Source organism: Oculina patagonica, chromosome 9, assembly GCF_052425735.1.
Source record: "Oculina patagonica isolate OP01 chromosome 9, crgOcupat, whole genome shotgun sequence".
Taxonomy (NCBI): Eukaryota; Metazoa; Cnidaria; class Anthozoa; order Scleractinia; family Oculinidae; genus Oculina; species Oculina patagonica.
Genome location: NC_135766.1, coordinates 13,731,246 through 13,743,468, shown reverse-complemented (window position 1 = coordinate 13,743,468; position 12,223 = coordinate 13,731,246). Strand labels below are relative to the sequence as shown.

General features: G+C 38.6%; 1 protein-coding gene across 1 annotated transcript; it reads right to left on the bottom strand.

Moving 5' to 3' along the window:
- Positions 1 to 11,167: 11,167 nt before the first annotated feature.
- On the bottom strand, positions 11,168 to 11,658 carry LOC144664960 (uncharacterized). Its single transcript, XM_078526155.1, has 2 exons — positions 11,616 to 11,658; positions 11,168 to 11,478 (listed from the first exon to the last, which is right to left on the bottom strand). The coding sequence occupies exons 1-2, from the start codon at positions 11,656 to 11,658 to the stop codon at positions 11,168 to 11,170; spliced, it is 354 nt and encodes a 117-aa protein (XP_078382281.1).
- Between the last annotated feature and the right edge of the window lie 565 nt (positions 11,659 to 12,223).

Below are 12,223 nucleotides of genomic sequence, written 5' to 3'. Positions count from 1 at the left end.
AAATATTTTGAAAGTATCATCCTTCTACAGTTGAAATATATTTATCTCAAGGAATTCTGAGATAAGGCACATAGTGAAAATGACGATTCTTTTGACCGACCGACTTTCATTTCGCGTGAGAATAGTCTGGTTTTGTTTACCGTAAAATAATTAGATTAAACCAAAACTCTTGAAACTATGCTTATTTGGACAAGGAAGAGTCATGCAATAGACCGGTTGTATTTATATTTTTCTGCGCGTGATGGTTTTGACATACGAATCGATTGAAAATGGTCAATTTTCAACCCAATTTGTACCCTCTAAATCGAGTCTAGACGAGTCTAGATGTCAAATCGAAAATTTCGTTTTTCTCGGAAAAATAAAACTATTTGAAGAAAAAAACAACATAACGTTTTTAGTTTTAATAAGGACTACCTTCATGCAGAAGATGAGCGAAATCCCTGTATTTTAAGAATTGCCGCAAAAAACAATTTTTGTTCGGCGATTCTTCTACAAACTTGCTCTTAAACATCGAGACGCACACGAAAATACACAGAATAATTCACAACAAAAGGAATATGAGCAGGAAACTTTATTGTCATGTTGAGCTTATTCATTCACTTATGAAATCTTGTTACAAAAATTACGGGTTGTAACGAAAAGATCTCACAATAATAAAGAAGAAGATTGATCGCTCACCAGTCTGTTTTGCAATTGCAAATAATTGTCCTTCATCGGATTCATTTGTTCGAATTTGTGGTATCTCTATCTGGGCTAGTTTCACTGTCGTAAGGTTCGAACAGGTACGGCTGAGTCCCCTGGCAGCTTTCCTGTGACATTTCTTTGGTAGAATCCACCTAGCTTACTTCAGAAGAACGAGAAGAAGAACAACTCGCGGGAAACTCACGCGGGTCCCGTCATGTCGCCAAAGACAAAATGCTTAAGATGTTTATGTATTTTCGTATAGGACGGCAACGTCAATAAAACTAATCATTTCGAGTTGGTAGAAATCATTTCCTATCAAACTTAATCGATTATAAACGGAAGACACTGAATTTGTTCTTCTTGATTTATATAAAACAAACATCTAAGTATTTAATGAAGGATTCAACATTTCCATATGAATAAACTAATACGAAAACACTGCACGAAACGATCTGGCCTCGTTTAAATGAGTGACCTAGAAAAAAGGGTACAATCCCATTCTCAAAGAGCCAAGGGTACAATCCCATTCGCAAAGAGCCAGAGCGTCAAAAATCCTGTCGAGAATCCTAACTTCGTGCAAATGTTGCATTTCTATCTGTAATTGTATTTAACAAGAGTTTGTAATAAACAAACATAGCATCAAGTTCCGGCCGGGTATTGTAATAACACTGCATAGCACAACTAAAGATCAATTTATTTATGTACAGTTATTAAATTCACGCAGTTGCTCGATAGATGCTTTCAGTGCACTCGTTCATACATAATTTTCTCAACTGTACGTACACTGATTTTTTTCTTTGCATGTTTCCTTTTCCGCTTGAACACTCGACCGTGATACCGGCGTGATAGCGACTGAAACTCAAATGAACAGATGAAGAATATTTTCACATTTTGTCGAAATTCAACGTATTTCTACGCTACAAGCACGAAAAATGCGAACTTGACAAACATTCTCGTCATTATAACTGAAAAAAACGTCGATTATAACATTTGCCAAGCCAAAACAAGCGTAAATACTCACGTTCCAGATACGACGGCAAATCAGGTGAAATGCCGTCCTCGACGAGACGAGGACGGCAGGGAGATGAGTCGAGAGTTCTCTTGCGCATGCCTGGTTGTCTAAATTTACTTCCGGTAGCCGTTCTAGCTCGTCCCGTCCTGGTATCAGGTCTCTAATGACATAAAATAAGAAACTTAAAGAATCACGGGAAGTGGTTCTCACGCGGTTCTTCGACGAAGTCCAGTAAGCTTCCCTGTTCCTAGTTTTCAAAAGGGCAAACGGCAAAAATGAAACTTTTGCCGTCTCTCCAGAAGAGTGAAATTATTTGTATTTGCAATGAAAGGTAGAAGACGTTATTCCATTTCTGTGTTCTTTATTTACGGATTAGAAGATAAGAACTCAAAATCAGAAGTCATCTTTGCCGTTTGCCGTCTGCCGTTAACGTCACGCTTAACCTCTCTAATATCTTTTTTTCTGTCATCGCACGTGTGAGCCAAGCTAGGATGAGGTACAAAACCCGCGTGCTGATGACGATCGGCCGTCGAGAGAGATTTTCATAATCTTGAGAGCGGAGGCGAAAAGGTTCACTTGTTGGGGCCTTTCTCCTCTACGACCAATCGTCTTTGTTGAAATCATTCAATTTTTGTACACTTTGGAAACACGTCAGGCAATTTAGTCGAGCCAAGATTCATATTTTGGCCAAACGAAGACGATCCAAAAACACTGAGGCGTACTAAAAATGTACAATAAGGTACAATTAGGTTTTGCCGATCAGGAATACGGCGATGTCATCCAGGGAAGTAGGCAAGCTTCAGGTGGGCTATTTGCGGATTTGCGAATTTATTTACTATCGCTTCAGCAGTTACTGCTGGAAGTCTGGCTAATAAGTGTTGCATCGAAGAACCAAAGTGGCACAAATTGGAGATGTTTGTTCGTAGGAAAATAAATCTAATAACATTAATTCAAATTGAAGTGATTTTGATTACAAATACAGTGGTCGACTTTTGGTCACGCACTCGAAAGCTGGCGTGACTGATTTTATAATTTTTGTGTGCTATATCGAATATATTTTTTTTTCGGAGAAAAAACAAGTTATTTGCCTTATTCCAAGTTTACATAGGTTAAGGGAACTTTCCGTCGATAGTTTTTATCTTAAATCCTGTAAAAGATTACGTATGAGAATGCTCTTTCGATTTGTATGCCGTAAAATAAATATTCCTACGCAACAATGAGAAAAATTGCATGACAGACGAGAAATAGTCATTCGTGTTAAAGGTTCGTAGTATTTAAAAACTGTTCTGCGCTCGATAGTTTCGACAGGCGATCCAATGAAAATGATCGATTTCGAACCTATAGTCGGTTCGTTTTAAATCACGCTGAATCACATGTAGGTGAGATGTAAAATATCGGATTTGAAGAAGAAAGAAAAAACATAGAGTTGGTATTTCTTATAAGTGCTACCCATATGCAAAAGGAGGGAGCGAATTTGATATGTACACTTGATCAATTACAGTTGCCATGGCCTTGAGAAAGGGCCAACGGAAAATACAAAGAACCAGATCCTGGTGGATCTCATCAGCAATTGGATAAATACGAACAAATTAAATAACAGTTTAAGTCCGCTATGCGTACATGTGTGGACTTCCATTATGAATTATTTCACTGTACATATAAGCACTGAAATCTAAGTTGACAGTCATTTGGAATATCGACTCACGAGTGAACAACTTCGGCCCGGTTCAGACGCCGATCTTTTCATGACCCGACATGAAAAGATCGGCGTCTGAATCAAATTAGAACGGCTATTTCAATTTGGAACGTCTCACCCGTTCTTCCCGCCTGGCTTGGCCGAGAATATCGGTCTAGTCTCTTTGATTCAGACGCCGTACTTTTCATGTGACGATCCCAATTCATAAATTATTATAATGTATTTTGCCATGTATTTATAATTCATATTTATATTATAATGTATTTTGTATTAGGAACGGCCTCGGAACTGCCAAAAAGTACGGCGTCTGAAGCAAGAGGCGTACTTTTGTCAATTTGGGTCGGCCCAAATTCGAATTGAGTTCGGCTCATGAAAAGTACGGCGTCTCAACCGGACCTTAAAGTTTGCAGTCGAATAATTCGAGACACGAGACGAGAAAACAAAGAACTTATCAATCGATTACATGTAATTTTTCACAAGACTGTTAGAAGAAAACAAGTACCCTTCACTTCGTTTCAAGGAACACCTTAAGTTGCCGTTGCCATTTTTTGAGATGTCACGCAATGCTCCAACACTAACAAAATTGGCGTTCTGTCCGCCAACACAGTAGCCTGAATTTCAGACGTCTCTCTCTGGTCGCCTGCTCCTGAAATTCAGGCTACCAACACAGGTGAATAAGTCTGCAGTGAATTTTAATGATGTTACCCTAAACACGAGACCTTGACGGCTAAAAACATCGGTGTTCTGCAACTAAACACCCTAAATACTACCAAAATCAGTATTCAGAAAAAGACCGTGACTTTCCCGTCCCGTTCATATCCCCCACCGTCACGTAGTTTACGACAGATGCCATTTTTTCATGGAAATAAAATCTCAAAATCCTAAAAAAGCTAGTTTTTGAAACCAAAAGCCTACCCTTACCGCTAACAAGAAAGGATACTTATTTTCATTCAAAAAGAAATGTTGCGTGCAAGCACGTGAACTGTCTCAGAACAACTCCTCGATAAACTTATTTTCTTTATTCAAAGCGTTGCTGCCGTTTTATAACCTTTCTGGAAAAAGCACGTTTCAATAAGCTTTCATTAATGTATAGTTTCTTAGTAGCTTGCCTAGAAAGGCAGAGTAATATTTTTTTCTTCAAGAAATATTCACTGTTCTTTAATTTTCGAGTCGGTGGTTTGAGGAGCGGCAAAGGACTCAATTTCAACCAACAATTAAATTATTTTGTCGCGCAGTTTCAATATGCAAATTTTACGATTTGGTGTTATTTTTATACTTTAAGGACAATGTTTTTGGGCAGTTCTGAATTCGACATCATTCATGACTTGAGAGCCAAATGGAGTACGTGAATTATATTCAGGAGCCAAAGACATGTAAAACAACATGATCATCGAGCTTGTTTTGATGACTCATTGCGCATTCATGCTGTGTGTATTTTGGCAACCGATGGTGTTACTATTTGCCGCCAATTGCAAATACATGCAGTTTCACCCTTTTCACATTTGACCCACATTTGATCACGGAGAAATATCCTCCTTCCTGAAAGAGTTTCATCCTTTTAACACGGAGAGTTACTTGTGCCTCTATAAATACGAGTTCCTTCTTTTTCAAAAGGAAATTCACTTCGACTCTTCGCGAACAAGTCTTTTTTAGACAGTTGATTCCTTAACTCGCGGCGCCGCTTTTACGAGACAGTCGAGACCTTACACTTGCCACAAGTCGACTCTTTTGAGCGACAAAGTCGCTTCTAGATTCAGGAATAAATTGCGACTTACTCGATACTGATCGAATAGTTCACTGCCTTGACTGCTAATTACATCTCACCGAAACTTCGGATTCTCCGAACACTATCAAATCCTTCCGTAAGCACTTAATTGAATTACGGAAAGTGACCCCCCAATCGAAAAAAAAAACTGCATCATAACAATGTGTGGAAATCCACACAAAAACAGAATAAATTGAGTGGCAATTTCAGCCTCGTTCTCATGCGAGACCTTTTTTGACCTGTACCGACGACAAAAACATAGCTATAACTCAAAACGTATACCACAATTTGAAACCACAAACTACCTAGCGTGAAAGAGGAGGTTTTAATCTATTGAAATCCGTTGTCAAACCTTTTCAGTACTCTTGAAGTGCAAAACATCATTTCTGTGCTCCTAGCTCCCGGACTATATATTTTCTTCCAATATTTCGTCAGGCACGGCCTGACTTCATCAGGGAATGAACAACTAAATAAAAGTCGTTACAATTTAAACAACCAAGACTAAAGATAATAAGATTACAATTCAAAAATAACCGTTGAAATATAACTAACGGAAAAACAAAATAAGATTATGATAACAAGATAAGGCAAACAAACGGTGATACTCTAAGTACATAAAATGCTGTATTTAATTTCGTCTCTTCTGTTTATGCCTTTAGGTTCTAAGGTTTGTCCCCTCTCGATAAGGTACGCTTCCCTAGCTTTGCGTATAGCGTCACGAGATGAATGTATGAGTGAGCTCTAGTGGAATAAGTTCTATGTCGCTAGGCGAATGGTCGTCGGAAAGAAAATGGTCTGAAGCTGCAGTTGGTCTGGAGTTGTGGGTGGGTCTGTCTTCTGGTCGTCGGTGTTCGTTAAAACGGTGTTTAAGTCGTAATTTTGTCTCTCCTATATATTGTTTGTCACATCGTCGACAGTGTACCATGTAGATCAGGTTTTTGGAGTCACAGTCAATATGATTAGGGATCGGTCTAGTCTCTCCAGTAGCAGAAAAAGTGTAGTTGGTACGGCCGTCGGTAATGTAAGGGCAAGCAACACAGCAGGCTTTGCCGCATCTAAAGGATCCCTTGGATGCGTTTGTTTGCGTGACAGTACGTAATTTAGATCTAACTTATATGTCACTTAGGTTGTCAGTCCGTTGAAAAGCAACAAGAGGTAGAGATTTAAATACGTTGGCGCAACGTGGTGACGAAGATAGAATACTGAAATGTTTTTGTATGATATATGATATAGAACGAATGGCAGGGTTGTATGTGATAACAAGAGGTACGCGACTGGGTTGGTCTGGTGTGCTCTGACTGGGATAAAGTGCTTCGTTGCGTGTTATCGTGTGAAAGCGCTGGATCTTTTGTTTGAGGAAAGAGAGACTGTAGCCACGGTCGTTAAGGTATTTGATAAGTTCGTTGGTCCGTAATGTAATAGTTTCGTCAGAGAAACATATACGTCGTAATCTGAGGGCGAGACTGAATGGAACTGAAAACTTATTTCATTGTGTGGAGATGTAACGTTTTGAAAAGGTTGTTTTGTGCTTTGCCAATGTTTTAAGACTGCGTGATAGAAACTTGGGAGGCGGTTAAGTTGCAGGGAATTGATATCATAATTGCAGTGTGTCAGAAAAGACAGTCCTCCATAATTTTCCAACGCAATCTCGGGGATAATCTTCCAGGATGCGTCAGTTCTGGTTTGCAAACGTGGTATCCAAGCGACTTTTAAAGCTTTATTCATTATGTCAAAATCAGTCATCTTGAGTCCGCCGTATTTTTTCTCACCGATGATAGTTGATTTTTTTTTATCTTTGCGGGTTTTCCATCCCAGATAAAGTTGAATATTAATTTCTCGATCTCTTTGATAAATTTTTCTGGGATAACAAGAACAGAGGCGTTATAGATTAATTTAAAAAAGTCCGAAAGTTTTAACAATGTTTATTTTCCCGTAAAGTGTTAAATTTCTTCTTTTCCAACTGTTAAGCGTCTTTTCTAAGTTTCGGATTTTCTCTGCAAAGTTTAACTCGTTAGTTTTATTTGTGTCATAAGAAAAGGAAATACCAAGAGCTTTTATTGGGTCCCGCGGCCAGCGGAAGCCAAAAGGAGTTTCGGCATTATTTTTCCATTGACCAAGCCACATTCCTTCAGACTTTGTGGTGTTAATTTCTAAGCCGGAGAGGTTTTTGAACTTATCAAGTAGAGTTAGCAGGTGGTCAACAGAATCCAGGTCACGTACAAAAACAGTGGTATCATCCGCATATAGAGAAACTTTAATTTCTTTCTCACCTACGTTGATGCCTTTTATGGTGGTATCGTTTTTAATTGCCCTCGCGAGTATTTCTATGCCAATTACGAACAATAGTCCGGACAAGGGACAACCTTGTCTTACACCTCTTTCTACGGTAAAAAATTCTGATGCGAATCCATTATTGAGAACGCAGCTTGAAACATTGTTATAAAAAATTTTGACCCAATTTTGAATGTCAGGACCGAAATTGAATTTTTTAAGGCAGCTGTTGATAAATTCCCATTCAATGGTATCGAAAGCTTTCTTGAAGTCTATAAAAAGGGCGATTCCAGGAATGTTGTTCTCGTCTGTGTAATTCATGATGTCAGAAATTAAACGAACATTTTCACCAATATACCGGTTTTTGATGTAACCGGTTTGATCGGGGTTAATAACTTTTGGAAGAACCTTTTCTAGCCGTTTTGCAATGACTTTCGTTAAAATTTTATAATCAGTATTAAGAAGAGATATTGGTCTGAGATTGTCGAGTACAGTGGTGTCTTTGTTCGGTTTCGGGATGAGTAAAAAAAGTGATTGTGTTTTTTTTTTTTCGATTAGCTCTGTCAGATTGCAGTCAATATTTCAAAAAAAAAAAATGGCGAGGAAAGTTCTATCCTATCTGCATTTGTTGTTTATCAAAAAAATCAACAAGTATGCATTGCAAATTGTGACACCACAAGTGGTTCAATGTCAACTCCTCCAAATTCCGGAAAAAGTCGATATTAGCGCCAAAAGGGTAAAACTAAAGCTGTGTTTTCTACTGAATTTAGACTATCTATTCAACGACAGCGTTGTAGATCTATAAAAGACTCATTTGTTACGTACTATAAGTAGCCAGTTGCAACACTGTCCGCGCGCATAGCCAAAAAAGTAAACAAACAGAGTGGTATCCTAAAAAAGCCTTATTTTTTATAGTCTTCCTTGATGGCAAATCGGCTGAGCGTTGATTGTGCTGATCTTTTGTTTCTCTTAATAACTATGGTTTTAGAACGAAGGTATAAATTTTTTGAACATTTTTTCTTTCTATTAACCTTTGCAGATATTCTCCTGGCCTCGGTTGTTCGAAGGCTGGATAACGCTATCCACCGGATAAATCGCTATCCAGTGGATAGCCTAGTATGTTTTGCTAATACTTATCCGCTGGATAGCAATTTATCCAGTGGATAGTGTTATCCAGCTTTCGAACACCCAGGACCTGATTCTTAAAATATTCAGAAATATTGTTTTCTGTATTCAATCGAAAACCACTTTTGCTCACGCATTAGATGGGGGGGGGGGGGTAACTATATCGCTAGTATAAAGAGGGATATCGAAAACACGGCAGCCTCGTTTGTAGCGGATACAGTTTTACATACTAGTCATTAAAAAAAAATATTTATACCCTGAACCCTTGACGTTATGTTTATTTCTTCAAAACCATTTGTTTTGTTGTCAACCTTGCTACAAGTTGGAAACTAAAAATAAACTAACTAATCTACGATAAAGAAGAAAAAGGAAACGATTCGCGCTGTGCTACCAATTTTCTCGAAGAAACGCCGAGTCAGAAGAAAGACAGGGTCGACTGACAACGAATTTTAAATTGCCCCCTTCTATCCGGCGTTTGTTAAGCTGCTGAGACACGAAGCGACATGTAACAGGGACAAAATCTCAAATATGTACACAAAATAAAGTATATAAGAGGGACATGTAACAGCGACACATCCATTGTGGTACAACAAAACGTGTTGCTGCAACATGTCCTTGCTACATTTCCTTGTGCGTGTACATGTCGAGATTTGGTCCCTGCTACATGTCGCTTCGACATGTTTCTTTTGTGTGTAGACTTTAAAGGGTCCGGTGTTTACCTCGGTGATGAATCGAGAAAACAATGCGTTCAACAACTTCTTGACCCTTCTGTTTGCTTTCCATAACAGCGCGAAGCACGTGCGCGAGTCTTTTCCAAAATAAAACACCACCATCAGCAAATTAGAGTGATTATTTTCTTTCGGCTTTAACTCTAGATAATATCGATGCACTCTATTGATCTAATCATGCAAATAACCAAATTTTCGTTTCTGATATCCGATTGCCCTTTTATTTGCACGTAATTTGGGCGAGATCTCAAGGGTGTTCAGAACAACGTCAAATTAGATAGCTGTAAATGGACAACACGCGTAAATGACGAGCAATTAAATGTGTTCTTACATCAGGGTGGTAAAAGAGGGTTCCCATTCAGGAATTAAGAGTTAACCTCCTTTAAATCACGAATCACGTATACTTTTAGTCCATTTTACCGACCACGTGTTAAGTATACATTGCTGAAGAAAATGAGCTTTAAATGATTTATTTTAGGTGGATTTATTTGTAACATACGCGTATAGGCTATACGCGTATGTTGCAAGTTAGTACGCTCTTATTTACAAATAGCCCAGTAGCAAGACTTGATTATTTGGGTGAGCCCATAGTAAAACAAACACGTCCGAAAACACATAAATCGACCCATAGTTTGGAGAGAACCATCTACCAACTTATGGTCGAGCCGAGAGAGTCTGTGTCCGAGCCTAAGTGGCCCATACAGCCGGAGCTTATCCCGGTTTCTGTAGCATTAAGCGACTAGGAGTATTGCTACTCCCCCCTGGATGGGATGCTAGTCCATCGCAGGGTTACCCCCCAGCAGTAAGTTCGCCGGTACCCATTTATACACCTGGGTGGAGAGAGGCACTGTGAGAGTAAAGTGTCTTGCCCAAGAACACAACGCAGCGCCCCGGCCAGGTCTCGAACCCGGGCCGTTCGAACCCGGGCCGTTCGACTCGGAGCCGAGCGCGCTAACCATTAGGCCACCGCGCCTCCCTGGTCGAGCCGAGAGAACGTGGTCAATATTTGGCTTCATGATTCGCGTGGTTTGTCAATTTTGGTTTTGTGTCGTAAAATAATTTATGAGAAGGTTATTTTTATTTGGTTTCACGAACGCTTTTAGCTGAAATCTCGGTACGTTAACGGTAAGCAGATCACGCGTTATAGTGGACTGGCAATTCACGAATCGCGGCAAAATTTCAGCTGTTTTCACGTGTCACGCGCTATTTCTTGTTCAAATCACGCGTCACGCATAACCCCTTTGCCACCCTGTTTCTTGCTGTCTCTGCACTATTTTGTAAAAACAATCGAGTGTATTGCTTGTTCCTTTCAGACTTCTTAACCTTGACTTTTGTTATTGATACGATTAATTGGTAATTGGACCTCATGTCGTACAATATAGGGACAAATAGTGCTTGTAATTTCGAAATTACTCGGCGGTTACAACTTGGACCGGGTTGTTCGAAAGCCGATTAACACTAACCTACTGAAGGTTAAAAACCTGATCGAGGGTTAATTTATCTTGTGAAAATGTGTTTTAATTGCGGCTTATATTTTTGGCGTTTGAGATTATCGTAGACTTCAAAACTAGAGCAAAGAAAATATAAACAAAAAAACTTACTGAAAAGTTAAGAAACTGAAGTACAAATTCAAGATGACCTGAATTGTACTTTAATAGGTCCAATTACCATTTAGTTTTGAATTTTCTTCCATTTTAATCGTGCTTGACTGGTTCAAGAATAAGATATCATCAGTCTGCTAATAATCGCTTCATATATCCTCCGTGCAGCAATGCGTTGTGTGATACACTAATATTGTAGTAGAATATTTAATCAACTAAAAAATGCAGCTAATAAAAGAATTAACATTAAATAAAACAGGCTGAAATAATTGATCTTATGGTTATTTAAACAAGGTAAAACACCTCCCAGTCATCAGGTGTGAAGTATTTAGTCCCAGCCAGGATTGTTGAACTGCTTTGTACTCCACTTGGTACGGAGTAGTGGGAGCCAAAGGCCGTGTACGACTTAGTGTTGCTGTTTGCATTGTCGGCGATGTAGATGTCATGTCCTCCACCAAATGTTGGACCATAACCTGAGTTTCTGTAAATTGCATATTGTGGTTTTTTCACCATGCTCTTGAATGGCCCCAGACCTTCTTTGTTGCGAAGCGAAAATATGAATGCTTTGGACGAATAGCCATAGTCTGAACTGCTATCTGAAAACAGGAAGAAAAGAATTACAAAAAAACGAAATTTCATAAACAAAAATTATCTCACGGTTTTTCTTTTTCGTATTGCTGGCCCGACTTGTGCTACATTTTTAACACGTTTAATTCACTTGAAATAAACTTACTTAAAGAAAGGAGACACACTCTAGCTTTACGACAGATAACCATTTTTTCTTAATATTTTGGTTAAATACTTGGTATTAATTTTGTTTTCTATAACGATACTGTGAAGAGATTGAAGAACATTTAAAAACTTAGCACAGTGGGTTTAAAGTTTTATTACAAAAACCGTGCGAAGAATTTTTTCACGAGTGGAGTTTCACTCGTTTTTCATTATGCCGATTCTTATAAATTCCAATTCGATCTGGAAACAGTGGATAAAGAAATACTCTTATCTGTGAACGGTCGCTGCAGTTCCTAATTGTTTATTTATTTATTTTTTTATTTTATTAATTATCTCTTTCGTATTGGGAAGAAAAAGTAACAAAGCAATAAGTACTACATCGTACTAAATGTTTTTCAAACATTTATTTTCTTTGAACTTTCTGGAAATTTTTTTCGTCATTGGTAAAGGATTGTTTTTCATGCAGAGTATTTTGTTTGCGTTTTTAAGAATGGTATTTCAATTGAGAATACAACGATTTCATCTTTCTTTATGCGAAGCGGTCGGCGGGTACTGTTATCTGTACTGCAGTCCGTTGCGAACTGAATGGACTGGGAACTAGTTGCAGAA